We start from the raw sequence: 15843 nt of genomic DNA, 5'->3' as shown, positions 1-15843 counted from the left end.
TGTCATTCCGTCTCCCGGAAGTTGTTTTAGACATGAAAAAATGAGAAAAAATACAAGTTCTTCTAGCTAATTTTCCGTCGGTCCGTCTTCCCCGACTCAATCTTATTTTTTCAATGATGCCGGACACAGTCATTTTTTAAAATTTTGAGACAGATTTTATTATAAAAAGAGAGCTAGACTGTCAATTTGTGGTGAGATAGCTACATTTTTTTTTAAATTCACGAAAAAACGAACTGTTACTTAGGGAGTCCGTCTTTACCACCCTTCCCCTAACAGTATCAATTGAGTAATAGGAGGTTGAATTGTGTAACCGAAATAAAATATCAATAAGAAAAAGCATTCCTTTGTTATGAGTAGGGGAGGAAGATCCAAAACCGACCCCCATGGATCTCAGAGAGGCGTTACTTGCCAAATTTTCAGTAGCGTCAAAAGAAAAGTTGTCGAAAATTAGTTGTATGGTGGTCTTTTTTCTACTATTTCCATTCTAAAAGTTTTGTGTTTTCAGTGAGGCTGGCAGTTTCCAAAAAAACTTCATGGTAGATAATTCTAATGATCGCTTTAGAACCACCATTGAATATATCGATAGACGGTACTTTGATTTGGCCTCTGTTTTTCACTTTTATTGCACTCATGAATCACACCAGCTGGTAGAAAACATAAAAAAACGAGTATATAAAACTCAATGCTATAGTCGAACGAATATTTTTATTTTTTTATGTTCTTGTAATCCCTGAAAGTGCTTTGAAGATTGCTTTAAAATTATTGATATCTTAAATAGTGGCGAATTGTAACTTGACATAAACGAAGATGTTATCAAATCTTTGGTTGAGAAAAACTGACAGCATTCGTGCCAAAAACTGCACAAATTTTTCTGCATGTTCCTGCTACCGATTTACCTTTTCAAATTGTGTATTTCTTAGGAAATTTCACACATTTTCAAATCAATATAGATTTTGACACATTTTGGTTATAAACAATGTCCCCAAAATGTAACACATTACATTGATTGAGGAAAGCAGAGGTAGAAAAACTGGTGTGAACGTTGAAAGCATAAATTTGATATTTCATCCGTTTATAATTTTATTATGATACTGTAGAGAAAAGTCGTTTTTTTTTTTTGGCAAAGATAGAATTGTAATCCTTTCTAGAAAAGTCAAACAAACCATATATTATTCAGGATGGAATTTGCTTTGAAGCACTGTTGTGAGCCCGAATTCCAATATAGGCATAATTTTTTACTTTTTTGTAATTGTGGTTTAACAATTAACAGCTGGAAAAAATATGTCACACCCCGCGCTGCACTTTGATGCCACTTTTATCACGATTCATCAGTCATCTAGCTAGCCATCAGACGATAGCGAAAACGAGCTGTTCTAAATGGCTTTCTCGAGCGTTGAGAGTCGTGAGTTTAGTTTGTTCTTTTTACAGGACCGACCATAGATGATTCGGTATTGGTTCCACCATCACCACTATCTACCTTCGATATTGCATAAAACCAACATCAGTGTTTGGAACTCCGTTAATATTCAATGAACCACAATGAGCCATGCTACTCACCACACCACGAATATATAACCAACAATGAGTGGATGATTCAGATACCTGAACGAATAAGAGTATTTACTTCTGTTGAACCAAGTGAATAAACGAGCAATAGTAACACAGCTTTGAACAGCACATATTATCACCTTCTCACTATCGTAGATCACCGCTGCACAAATAATTTCAATGCGATGAATGATACATAGAGAATTACAAACGTCATCATTTGGCACTTGCGAGCGGAGAACGAGAGAAGAAATAAAATAAGAAAGGTTTTGCTTCTCACTGGATCGGTGTTGCTAGTAACAATTTGCGGTCTACATGAGTGCAAATTGCATCGCAAGTGGGATACTGTTGTCGGTAGTTCTATTACCTGACATGCGAAAGCCAAATTTATTTGCGATATGCAAACGCAATATTGATAGCAGAACACTATAAATGCGGTTTAAACTTTGTTGAAATTGTTTAAATTTTCATAACATAAACTTTGAAGGAAAAATTACACTGAAAAAAATGATTTTAAAAATTGAAATTCATTTTTCTCAAAAACGTTTTTTTTAATTCTCAAAAAAATATACGAATAGCCTTTAGAATTTCCAACAAGTCACCCATACATCAGAAGTTGAGCACTTTTACAGGGAAAAAGTTTTTCTAACAACAACTTTTTCATTTTTCCTTTGAAAAAATTGCAACTAATGCTAATTTTTTTTTAAAGTTAAGACAGCGATATAGTGTACTGGACAATGTTTTAGATCTTATTGAAATAAGAACTTTTGTTCAAGACATTAACTTTCTATCTTTTATAGTTTCTGGTATATATGACATTTTGGAGATTTCTTGAGAAAAATAAATTTCTATTTTCATGAAAATTTAAAAAATTTCTTACACTTCATCATTTGATCAGATTTTTTTTAGATATTATAGTTTTTGGGTTATATTTTGTTTTGTAGAAAATAAAGAAAAACAATTAGCCCTTTTCCAAAAAGTAGTCTAATCATTTTTCGGAGATTTCAATTAGGCAAAAGTTGCTTAAATGACTAATGTCTTTACACCCACAACGTTTCACTGCTATCTGAGATATTGCTGCCAACCAGGGTTTCCAAATTTATTTTGTAAAAAATTCTGAAAAAAACTGTATATATGCATTTTTGGCAAAAAAAAAAAAATCTGTATAAAAACTGTATCAAAAAACTAACGGAAAATATGAAAAGAAATGTTTATTCTCGTTCTGAATTTATTTTTCTTATTTATGGTTTGTTAAAGTCATATCAATACAATCATATAAAGGTTATCTAATAATTGTATGATGTTTATACATGGTTTTTTTGGACTTTGCCTTCAAATTTTCCGTCAATTTCATCCTTGACGCCGATACATAGTTCTTTGCTTTAGAAATAAAGTCCATTATTGTGGAAGCCGACCGATTTCTGAACTTTTTTTTTGTTGGCATTGTAAAGCGAAAATATTCACTCAACTCACGCCGATGAATGTGGAATTATCAAAAAGTGTCCAGGTGGTGGCATTTCATATGGTTCAACATTTTTATAAATCGAGCTATCTTCATGACTCAAAAAAAAAGTTTATTAGTAAGAAGGTAGACAGAGAAAATGCACTGTAATTAAGTTTAAAGTAAGAAGGTAGACAGACACCTCAAAACACCACAAAAAAGTACATTTTTTAAATGATTCGTCGAAAAGAAGGCAATGCAGATTTGATATATAGTTTTTTGAAAGTTCACTCACACATTCCACGTGTCCTTAGGGTACATAATCCTAAATTAGGGTCGTCTAAAAAATACTTTTGGTCGATATCGTTAAATATAGCCATTTTTAAAGGTTTAGACTGTTTTAACCGCTTGATTGATTTTTTATCTTGACAGCAAATTAATGATATTTGGATAAAATTTCTTGGGAAAAATGATAAACTTGAAACATTTGTTTCAAGGCGTGAAATGGGTGTAGAGGTGTGGTGGTTCAGATCGAATTTTGTGAGCGACATTCAAAATCGGCTGTTAAATTGGATAAAATCGGCTGATTCTGAAAGATCGTCATGTAATGTATCGCGTATCGCGTTCCTGCATATCAGTTCAACTTCAACACATTATACTACCTGTATAACACTTTTTTTCAAATCGGTAATGTTATGAAAGAAAGAAGAGATGAAACTAAAAGTAATCTGAAATTAACCAATCACCAAACTGCAAGGTACGATCAAAAGAAGCAAGATTAGGTCATACAAGCAGTGAACGAAATCTGTCATGTGATCATTCTCCAAGGAGCAGGTAGTCTAATAGTCCACATGTAACTATCGTGGCACCATGTTAACTGAATGCTCCTTCACTTTCACAGATTTTTATGGAACAAATTATGGTGGCTTACAACAAGCATTGGCACGCTTACAAACACCCGTAGCCAGCAGCCAGCATCATTATGATGAACATCTCGTTAATTCCGCTACTTTATCTCACCAGTATCAGACTTCACTGATATGACAGACGATGCTCTCTCCTCTGACACTAACCCCGCGAGCTTACACGGAGGTCATCGGTATTGGCTTGACTCGAATATTGAAAGTTTTGACACCCATCTGACACGCGGTATGTGTACGAAGAAGGGTTCTCTTATCACACTTTCATATCTCATAAAGCTACCCATTAAGGAAAGCTTCGTTACATACCATCGATCGGCATCGTTAAAATATGTGTGTGCATGAGAGTGTTTATTTCGCCAAAACTGAACAACTGATTTTGTTTCACATTCGACCTTTTCTGGGCTCATTTTCATAAAGTCACCCAAATTCGTTTAAATGTCGCACATTCGCACGATTCTTCATACCGTGAGCACCACGTTCGGAGTTTATCAATTGCGCGATGTCGTCGCATCAGATTTATCGCAACGGATAACTGTGCATAAAAAAGCGCCACTTAAAATCCAATAAAAACGCTATTTTCCATATGCGCATACGGTTACTTCTCGTGACTTGGAAATTTATCTCCAGCATCACCGTAAACGTCAATCATCATTGATCGGTGGGGGAGAACGTTGGGTACGTCTGTTCGTTTCGCGGAGAGGGGAGCCCAGGAACCCGGCAGAGTTTATCACAGCTTCGCTCATTTCATCAATGTAACATAAATACCTGCGCTGGGCCTCTCACCGAGCCATCCAGTTCGGTCGCTGCCGGGGGGAAGGTCTCTTAATTCTTTCTCCCACGCAATTCGGGCTGGGCGATGACAATCGCTGAGACGCGGAAATCGATCGATGCTACGATTTAGTGACGATTCGCGCCCAATCACCGGCTCATCCCCGTGGAGCCAACAAAGTAAGAGAAGACACTTTCACCGGCAGCAGCGCACGAATCCCGAAGATCGGCCCCAACGATGTATTTTATAATCAGTTCTTGCTAAAAAAGGCGTAGGGAGGGAAAAAATAATAAAACAAAATTAGACACCAAGTGATCGGTGCAAAAATTAGATAGGATTACCACCGATCGCGATGTGGGGCAAAATTTGCATCTCCGCATATTGGATTTTATGGTTCCTTTCAACTATTTACATATTTTCGATGGCTCATAAAGCCTGGCCCGAGAAGGCGGCTTAGATGAATAGCAGCGCCGTGCGGCCGATGGAAAATGCAAAACGGGTTCAGCTATTGAAAGCAACAACTATAACAAGATGTGCAGGTTATCTTATCTGATTTTGTGAACCTCGAACACAATGTGACGATGCGCTGAATTGTGTCTCGATCGCGGACGAGGGCGAAAAATCAAATAGTGAATTTGTTATTTTTATCATCCCGGGGGATGGAATCACGATTGACTTTCTCGCAGCAAACTAGTGAAAACAAATTGAACAGCGCGGATTGCTTATGAATGGTTGGACCTGAATTGTTCAGTTGATTTCGTGTTATCAACCGTACAGTGACTTTATATGATACTAGCTGACCCGGCAAACTTCGTTCCGCCCAAAATTTGTTTTTTGTTATCAATACCTTCAAAAATTCAAGTTTCCTTAATAAGCGCAAGTTCATGAGTCCAATCGCAGAGCTGTTCATTGATTGATTTTCTAATCGACCACGTTGAATTTATTCTTTACTAAAAAAAATTCCTAGTACTTCTACCAATACTCATCATTATAATATCAGATTATTTTCAGACACAGACTCCTTTCTCTTCTCCCCTTTAGAGAGGGGGAGGAGTGTCTATTAATCATAGAAACGTTTCGTGCCCTCAAAAATCTTAACATGCCAAATTTGGCTCCATTTGCTTGATTAGTTTTCGAGTTATGCAGAAATTTGTTTTTCATTTGTATGACAGCCCACCCTAAGAGAGGGAGAAGTATCTAACCACCATAGAATAATTTATTGCACCCTAAAACCTTCACATGCCACATTTGGTCTCGTTTGCTTGATTAATTCTCGAATAATGCAGAAACTTATTTGTTTTGTTTTTCCAGATTTTTTTTCAAACCATAAAGTATTTCTCTAAATAACATCATATTTTAAACGTATGAAAAGCATGAAGTAGCTACACATATGCATTTTCTAAGAACACAAAAAACCTGAAATTGGACAATAGAATACAACAAATTAATCTTAGATCCCTTCTGAAAAAACCCTTTATACCTAAGAACAATTCATTCATAAAACAATCAAGCACGTTTTCCGCATTTAACATTAGCTGTTGCGGAATATTCTCTTCTATGTATTCTATTCACTTTTCTATTGACTAAAGGTGGGTGCATCGTGGGGAGATATTTGAATTTTGGAAAGAGAAAAAATGTCAGTCGGAGACATGTTATGTAAATACAGCCATTCCATGCCAAACCGATATAGTGGTTCTCAGATTTTCGTGGAAAATGGAAATTTTGTTATTCGTCTTTTTTCAAAAAAATACTATTTAAAAAAACTCATAACTTTTGAACTACTGAGCCGATTTAGATGATCAACATATCAAATTAAAGCCAAATAAAGCGGATCTTTTTTGAAAAAATACCAGAGTTGCACAAAATATGAATTTTGGTTTCGTTATTATTGATTGTATTAGTTTTTTATAGTTTTCATGGTCTCGGGACCGAAGGCGCTATATATATTTGATATTTTTGTGGAAGGCTGAGATTTTCTTTACGAAAAATACCTCGAAACCAGAGAGGCGAGTTGAAAGTCACTATAATAGAGTATAATAGAGATAAAAAAAATCGTTATTATTCATTGTAATTATTATTTATAGTTTACATGGTTTCGGGACCAAGGGCTCTATATTTTTTTATATTTTTTTGAAATCTGAATTTTTTTGTCACATAACATATACAAAACTCAGAGAGGTGTTTTTTTAGTTTTTGAGTTATGATTTTTCAAAGTTAACATGTTTTGGCGCAGGTAGCTTAATGAGAAGACAATAGGAATAAGTATGATAACTATACTATTAAGATATATTAAGATATTAAGATATTAAGAACAATGAGAAACATGTATCAGGTAAAGATATCCCAGGTAAATGCAAAAAACCTGTGCTGTTTTAACAGTAATAACAGTTTACGAAGGTGCTGTTTTAACAGTAATTTCGATGTTGAAAACTCCCCGGGTGAAGAAAGGCCATAAATCTTCGAAGATGCCGATTAGAAGGCATTTCTCGATGAGGTTTCGTGCTAAATACAAGAAGAGTTTGCTTCAAGACTAGGATTTACCCGCTGAGCCATTCCCAATCGATTGTTTGCATTGATAATCATTCAACAGCGACGAAATTGGGTTTCTTATTATTTGAAGGGACTGCTTCAGCGCTAAAAAATGAAGGGTTGATGAGAAATGGATTCATTACAACAAAAATCATCGAGAGGTGGGAATTTGGTGGGAACAGATCAACCTCATTAATTCCTATCTCTTGAAACCGAATAAAACCATACCAAACTAATTCAATTGTTTTCGCAGCTGGCCTTGAAAAAGGCAAATTAATCAATGAAGGATCCTGAGGTTGTACACATGCTCGTTCGCTTGATCCCCTTCTTTTAATTGATGCGATTGAGCCGAGCATTGCACGAAAAGCGACCACAGTACAAGCAGAGGCACGAAAAAATAATTCTACGGCATGACTACGCACGATCTCTCGTTGCCAAACCCATTAAATCCTACTTGGAAACATTCAAATGGAAAGTTCTACCCCATCCGGCATGTTCCTCAAATATTGCGCCCTCCTTTTAATACTTGTTCTGTTCAATGTCACATCTGGCTGATCAGCTGTTGCGATCACATGAATACATCTAAAAAAATCTGTAGCACTGTAGCATTGTGCATAATGACCAGGGAGTGGTCCTTGTAAAATGTAATTGTCTATACATTTCCTGATATTTCCACAAAAAAACTTATAGGGTAAATGATCTTGGTTTGTCCAATTTAGGGTGTTTTCCCCCAACTAGTAAAAGCAAATCGATTTTTCTTAATGAAAATCACATATAATTAAGACGAGTTTGGGTTTGTTGAATAGCCCCAAATGTCTAGTTTCTAATTTTACCGTGAGGCATTGAAATTATTCAAATGTTTAAGTTGTTTAACGATTTTCCTCAAAGAGAATTTATGATCATGGTTTGTCCAGTTCTGAGTATGTCTGAGTAAGGTATGTCCAAAAAATGATCATGGTTTGTCCGGTTTTACAAATCACCATTTTTGAATGAAAAATTTAGAATTTTCAAGTAAATGTTGCATGAGAGGCAGATTTTATATGAAGTACAATAGATATGATTCGAAAACCATATGAGAATATGTAAAATTTAATCCAGGTCAAACTTAATAAGTTAATGTTATAGACGTTGTGTCTCATCATGGCAATGTTCAACTTAATGTATCTTTGACAAGACGAAAACTTGATTTAGAGTCTGACTAGGAGGTACTATCCCACCAACCAAACTAACTGGATACTGCACCATCAGATTAACACAGGTTCAGGTCTCTGCAATGTTCTCGCAAGGGACAAAGCTTAACTTTATGGAGAAATCAAAGATGTTCTGGGAGGATCGTGAAAGATTGTGGAACAAAACTATGCATATAAAATTGAATAAATGTATGTCTGCCTTCAAAAATGCTTCCGTTTTCGAAAATCGGTACCAACTTCTGGACAACCCAATAAAAACTATCCTGATTTCTTCCTGATTTTAATTTTGATTTTTCCTGATTTTTGAAAATTATGGTTGGCAACACTGCAAACGACAGCTCCGATGAAGCATAGGGTGATTCACATACAGCATCAATAGTTTATAGTTATATGGTACTATCAAACAAGCACCTGATCGTTTTATCCCACTGGTCATTACACCAATTTAATTCATAATTAACAGTTCAGATCGCGTAAAGAAGCTAATAAAGTTGACAAATTTCTTGATCGATAAATGGGTTTAAGTTATATCCCAAATTTTTTTTTGCATTCTATTAAAAATAGATCGTTTTTTGCATGGTATTCTCTGGTGAACTAGAAAAAAATCACTCCATAATACCACAAACGCAAACCCCCTGAAGACTTGAGGAACTGAGAATTACACTAGAAACCTTAAGTGTGCACGGCAAGATTTTGCAGATCAATCAGCATTTTATTATAATACCACACGGGTCGCAGCCTTCGGTGTCCAATGTGGTCCAACCATTCAACACACACTTACCTGATGTTGCAACAGTAACATGCTGGTGTTGCCACTATCCGTTGTACTGTCGTCGGAATCCTTTCGCACGGATCCTGCACCACTGAGTTGGGCCCCGGTACGCGAGACTAGGGCTCCTTTATCCGCTGCACTGGACGATGACGAGGCTGGCGTTGTTAAGATCGTCGTCGGTGGCGGTGTGCTCGTTGCTGTGTCCGCCGACGAGGGTACAGCACTCGATACTGGTGATGTTACAACTTGCGAGAGAAGTTGTGGAGCACCTGTGCGGGAGAAAGATGATTGAATGAATTAAGATTCTATCAAAGCTACGATAAAATAATTGCGATTGGGCAATACCATAATATATCATAATTCACTTCGAATTGATTAATGGAATTCTAGTCGCGGGACCACTTTTCATCATCCGAATCCGCGTAGCTATCGATGGATATAACTTAGCATGAATTTGACGAGTTTTGGCCGTGACACGACTTTGCTTCCAGGTTAACTTTAATCGATACTGCATAAATCTTCGGCTAACGATCGGAAGACCATCGGATGATTATGGCTAATGCTAATAATTTTTTTTTGAGATTCAACAACCACCAGCACCTTGCCCAACTTGTTATAGCTCAGTTGGTGAGCTATCGGTTGTCACTTCGAGCGCGGACGAAATTTGAATAGAACCGTTGGTTTCGTCTTGACAGGACCAAGGCTAGTGCACGGTATTATTCGACATAATTCGATGGGAGTGGCTCAAAGCCGACCTGGGCTGGCGCATCTCGTATTCACGACTGTTCTTCAGTTTGCTATTTTTGTTTCGAAAATTTACATACTGTGAAATGGTGAAATCGGTTGGTGCGAAAGGCCGAGGAGGGGAAGTAGGGTTCGCCGCGAAGACCGTTCAATTTTCACGCTCATGCTGCTCTGTTCTGTTTTGCTCTAGCTCTGTGTTGTTGTCTACTGTTGGAAATATTTTTCTTTCTGCTTCACGCGTTGTTATGATAAATGGGCGTTGTGATCGCTATCGCCACCGATAAAGGAATCCTGTGGATTGGTCCCTCTGAGGCAGTAAAATCAGTGATATTTAGCAAGTTCATTATTTTTATGTTTGAAAAAAAAAAGTTCGTAAAAGGGGCAGTATCTTATGCGTTCCACGAGGGGAACAGACGAGAGTGGTTTTTCCTAGATGCTTGTATGGTTTCAGCGTATAAATTGGTAGCGCTGTAAGCATGGTCCTCCAATATTATGAACCCACCGGTTCATATAATTGATATGATGGACATAAACGGTTACCGGCGTAAGCACAGAAGTACATTCCCAGCGAGCACCGGGGAGCAGTAGAAGCGCGTGTGACCTAGTAATCACTCCACTACCATAAATTGCCGGTTCCGTGTAATTCTGGATAAACTTGCTCCTGCCCAATTTTATACCACACAAAGTCGCATGTCCCTCTAAGATAAACACCCATCCCGGCGAGCCTCAAATTATTTAATTTCCCATCCCGCCGCATGTTGATGACCGCCATTATAAATCTTGTTATTAATAAGATAAACGAATTAAAAATAATTATAGAGATGGCTGTGAGATTTCGTTCGCCCCGCGTCATCATCATCAACGCCAGAGCCATAAAAACGCGTCAAGCGGCGGCCAAAGCTGCGATCTGGTGGTCATCAGGAGCTACCTGTGTTCAACACACACGTTATGAGTGGGTTTCGACCACGACCGATCCGTGGCGTTGGGTCAGTGGAAAGAAGTAAAACATAATAAAACCTTGTACCAGCAGGAACAATCGAGTGCCAATCCCGACTCAAATTGGTCGCGGGGCAGAGTAAGTTGTGGTTTCACCGAACCCAAAGGGAAGAGCGTTTAAAGAAATCAAATTCAGTGAAATTGCCTCAATTCAGCTTCGTTCCGGGTGTGGACCTTGCTCCTGGTGGGTTAATTTTAAGAACTGTATCGCTTATTAAGTGTAATTTTACACTTATCCACACATTTCGTACTGGACGTACAAAAAGATTTCGACCAGCTCGTCACCTTTGCCATCCCGATGGATTGTTTCATATAATTTGCATCATGAAGCCTAATTTTATATTGAAACACTCCCAATCAACCGCAAGGTTTGGGTTTTTGACTAGTTTCTACGAACAACAGGAATCGTGATATCATTAATGAAAACAGCCGACCAAGGTTACTTCCTCAATTGAATATGCAATGGTCGAACGGTTATCTGCGGCAGACCTATGGGCAGTTCCTTCTTGTTATAAGATGAAAAGAACGCTAGTTGTGGTAATTGAATCGAAAACTAGCGCCTGAGCGCGCCTAGTGCTCACCTACCCAACACGTTTCGTGGGTAGTAGGGATCCCTTTTCCCACACTCCAAAGGGGGTCAATGGGAACACGGAACTCGGGTCCCTTGTGGGAGAGCGGCTCGACACCGCAATCAATCAGTCGTGCGGCGGTTGTGCGGTACCTTTTTCCAGAAGAAGCTTTTCGCTGTTTTTTGAATTGCAACCGAATCATCAATCAAGATCGCACGCGCAGTTTGTGGGCGTTCGAATGTTCCGCACAGTCGATGCCGCTACGGAGAAGTGCCAGGTCCAAAGTGCCAAAGTAGGATCTATTGGCGATGCTCTGCTGTATTGATGAGGTGCTCCCGAGGGACTAGTTACGTCTGGGGGATGTACCGAATTTCAACAGCGGTGCCGCCAGGTGGGGATATCATAAGAGTAACGAACAAAAACATGCTGCTCGTAGGAATAGTGAGCTTAGAGTGTGGATGTCATAATAAGCCTGATTTTCGAATCAAGCTTCTACAGACCCCAAGGGGTCAATATCGTCCACTTTGAGAACCCCTGTTCTAGATGAATATATAACATCGATTTTAGATCTGATTTTTGAGGTATTTGTCAATCGAATTCTGTTATGAAGATTTCAGTAACTGACGCTTATTCCATTAACAAGAGATTACGGAAGCCTGTCATGGAGGACATGGAAATAATTGGCTGTCCAAAGAACCATGTCCACATTGCAAACAAACCTAGAATCTTCCGCAGAGAATAACCCAAGAACATTAGAGAGAGCAGTCTACTTTGGACTAAGATAATGATGCCACAGCCTCAGCCTCAGCCACAGAAGTCTTTGGATTAGATTACTAAAGTGAATTTTCCATAAAGAAAACCTCAGAGAATCGCTTGAAAGTATCAAGATCTCTGCAGCCTGCAACAAGTTCAATATCATTTAAGTTGAAGGATACCATATCAAATTTCGCTAATCGCTCCATGACAACTGGTGATTGAAGTGATCAATCAAACTAACTCAATAAAAACTCTTTCACAATTTTACACCGACCGCGAAGAAGTTTATTATTTATTATTGAATGGCGTTAACGTTCCCTGTGAAACTTTTGCCGTCTCAATGTATGCATCAAGTAGCGTCATTCAATTATACTTAGTTGAGATTTCTTAAGACAGTATTCTAGTCTAGAATTTAGAAAAAAAAAAAAAAAAAATCCCTTCATATTTCTGTAGTTTAGGCATTCAAGAAATACCCTAGAAATGACTTACCGAAAATCCTATTATTTACCGAGTTAGAGCCATTTTAGTGATGCGGTATCTAACCTGGTACGGCCACAACAACGAACTTCAAACGCGTTTTTCTCGAAACTAGTTTTTTCGAACTGGCGTACACGATATCTCAAGTTCTACTGAACCGATTCATTCATCGAACTTGGGTTTTAGAGGGTTGGAGTTCGCTGAATAAGTGGACAGGTAATACATTTGGCTACGACGATTCTAAGATGCAGTCACACACTCAATTTGAACAAAAAAGGTAAATCTAGAAAATGTCCTTGATATGATTTATTTCGTCTTTCGACAAGGCTTATGAAAGCAGAAGTGAAAAGATCAATTTATTATTTGCTACCGTAAAACTCCGGTAGGACAGATTTCAACAGATTTCAATGTAGTATTTTGCACTAAAATTGTGGTGTTGTTGTTTTATGTTCGGTTCATTCGGTCGTGTGTTTCTGAATCTAAAATTGAAAGCGAACATAAAGACAATTCAGTCTATTTTACAATTTTCCTTTGATATAACTGTAACTCCTTGGAAGCTGACATTAAGTGATTGAATCCTACTCTGGTCTATGGCGAATGATTTTGTCGGTTAAGATTTACCTCAAAAGAGAAGGCATCAGAGAAGAGGGCTTTTTCGGGATGAGCATAATCCAATTATGTGCAAAATAACCACAGGTTCTCGAAAAAAGGGTGCACATTTTTGAACATTGTAAGTACCGTATCTTTTATTGAGGGTGCACTTAAAACACTGTTTTTTTTCTCAAATATTTACTTTTCACTTTTGATAACAACATAATGTTTCTTGATAATACAGGTTTTGGGTTTCCGTATTTGTTTTTGCCTTTTGAACTACTCAAGATCATTGGCTCCCTTGTCCTTCTACAGTGTTTCTTTCATCAAAACCCAAAATTTTTCTTTGGCCTTATTTGCGGAATTGCTTCTTCTTCTTATATGGCACTAACGTTCCTAGAGGAACTCCGCCGTCTCAACGTAGTATTACTTGCGTCATTTTCATTAGTACTTAGTTGAGATTTCTATGCCAAATAACACGCCTTGAATGTATTCTGAGTGGCAAGCTCTAGAATACGCGTGACCACAGTGCAAGTCAGAGGAAATTTCTTTGAAGAAAAATTTCCCCGACCAGAACGGGAATCGAACCCGAACCCCCGGCATGTTAGGTTTTGACGCTAACCACTCGGCCACGGGAGCATTTGCGGATTTGCGGAGGAGATGAATTCTTCTCCTTTCCGCAAAATCGACATTGGTCTCACGATGCCAGTTCAAGGTCGAACGCAAATAGTAACATGGTGCCAAAATCAGGCCAGAATATCGTCGAACCTGTGTGCTTTCGGATGAGTGGTAACACACGTTTTTGCAGGCACTCCTTCCGGAAATTTGGCTTCAAAAAAATTTCCTTCGACTTGCACTGTGGTCACGCCTATTCTAGAGCTTGCCCCTCGGAATACATTCAAGCCATGTTATTTGGCTTAAGGGGGTATTGTAGAGACATAAATTTCGGACGTTTTTTCGTGCTCCGTAAAAATAAAACTAAGAATATGTTTACCATCCATTATATCATTATTTGTTCATCTGTCTTTGAACAATAAAACAAAAATTGAACGGATAAAAAATATTCATAAATAGAATAGTTAAGAGCTGATGAAGTGAGGGGATTCAAAAAAAAGTTATGCGATGGCGTACACGATTCCAGCCCTTCTGGTTATCTGATCTGAAACAAAAAAATCGGACTGATTCTAAATCAATAGAGATGCCGCTATCGCATGAACCTCGGACAAGTTAAAAACATTTTTTGACAAAATGGCGGCCGTTAGAAAAACAAAATGCGGTTCAACACGTTTTTCTTACGTTTCTCGATTTTTTTAAAATAGCAAAACTTAAAATATAGCATGTTTTAGAGGTTCATGCGATAGCGAAATTCCTGCAGATTGTATCCATATAAATTCGAAATGAATGGGTTCAGTAGAACTTGAGATATCGTGTACGCCAGTTCGAAAAAACTAGTTTCGAGAAAAACGCGTTTGAAGTTCGTTGTTGTGGCCGTACCAGGTTAGATACCGCATCACTAAAATGGCTCTAACTCGGTAAATAATAGGATTTTCGGTAAGTCATTTCTAGGGTATATTCTTGAATGCCTAAACTACAGAAATATGAAGGGAATTTTTTTTTTTCAAAATTCTAGACTAGAATACTGTGTTAAAAAATTGTATCATATCAAATGTGTGCTTCGGACGGCGTAACACTATAATTATGGAAGAACTCTAAAACAGTTTTAAAAATTGCAAAGAGTTAAATCATAGCTAAGCGTATTTTTAATGCTCTGTTGTTCAACGAAAGATGAAAGATGAAGATTTTGAACGCTAATGTCTTAATCATTTTTAGAGAAGCCACAAAAACAAAAAGCCAAAACCACAAAGATGCTCCCATCAGTTGATTGAAAATATATTTATGCACAAAGGAAATTATATATTTTTTTAAGCAATATTACAATATTAAATATTTGGAAAATGTCAAACGTTATCTGAACGAAAAATTCATGTTCTGATTGGTCCATTCCACGAGTGGTCAGTGCTACCACAACCCAAACCTAGTGACAAACTTACCAATTCGCGTTGATGGCGGAATGGTGTCGACATCTGGATACGACATTAGTTTGTATGAGGCCAACTCTTCTCTATCAGATTAGTGCTTACTAGAAGTACGTTGTCCTGACCCTAATTTAAACTATTTTTTATGAGTTTTCAGATATTCTCACCAAAACTTATCATTATAATATAAAATTATCTTTAGACACAATTTTTGTATGATATTCTTTCACTACTTGTAAGCAAAAGTGATTTTCATTTAAATAGAGTATAGTAAAACCTGTTTTTGTGCGGTTTTTTTTGTGCGAATTTTTTTTTGTGCCATTTTTTTTTGTGCCATTTTCTGTTCTTGTGCGGTTTTTTTGTGCGGTGTATGAAAAGAAGCATATTTGACGAAGTTATCGTCCATTTAGTTTTTTCCTTGGTTTATATGCATTTCAGTGCGAAAAAAGCATATTTGCGTCTCAATTATCCACTTCTGAAATCATTCTCCTCCTCTCATCAA

General features: G+C 37.6%; 1 protein-coding gene across 3 annotated transcripts in view; it reads right to left on the bottom strand.

Annotated features, from left to right (window-relative positions):
- The window catches only part of LOC129774823 (probable nuclear hormone receptor HR38), a 310471-nt gene that overhangs the window by 16303 nt on the left and 278325 nt on the right, over positions 1–15843 (bottom strand). For all 3 annotated transcript variants that reach the window (XM_055778825.1, XM_055778826.1, XM_055778827.1), the window contains exon 2: positions 9182–9441. In XM_055778825.1, the coding sequence (XP_055634800.1) occupies positions 9182–9441 (260 nt within the window). The remainder of the gene's footprint in view (positions 1–9181; positions 9442–15843) is intronic.

Source organism: Toxorhynchites rutilus, chromosome 3 (assembly GCF_029784135.1).
Source record: "Toxorhynchites rutilus septentrionalis strain SRP chromosome 3, ASM2978413v1, whole genome shotgun sequence".
Classification (NCBI taxonomy): Eukaryota; Metazoa; Arthropoda; class Insecta; order Diptera; family Culicidae; genus Toxorhynchites; species Toxorhynchites rutilus.
Note: the sequence above shows the minus strand (reverse complement) of the source record. Positions and strands in the feature narration are given on the sequence as shown.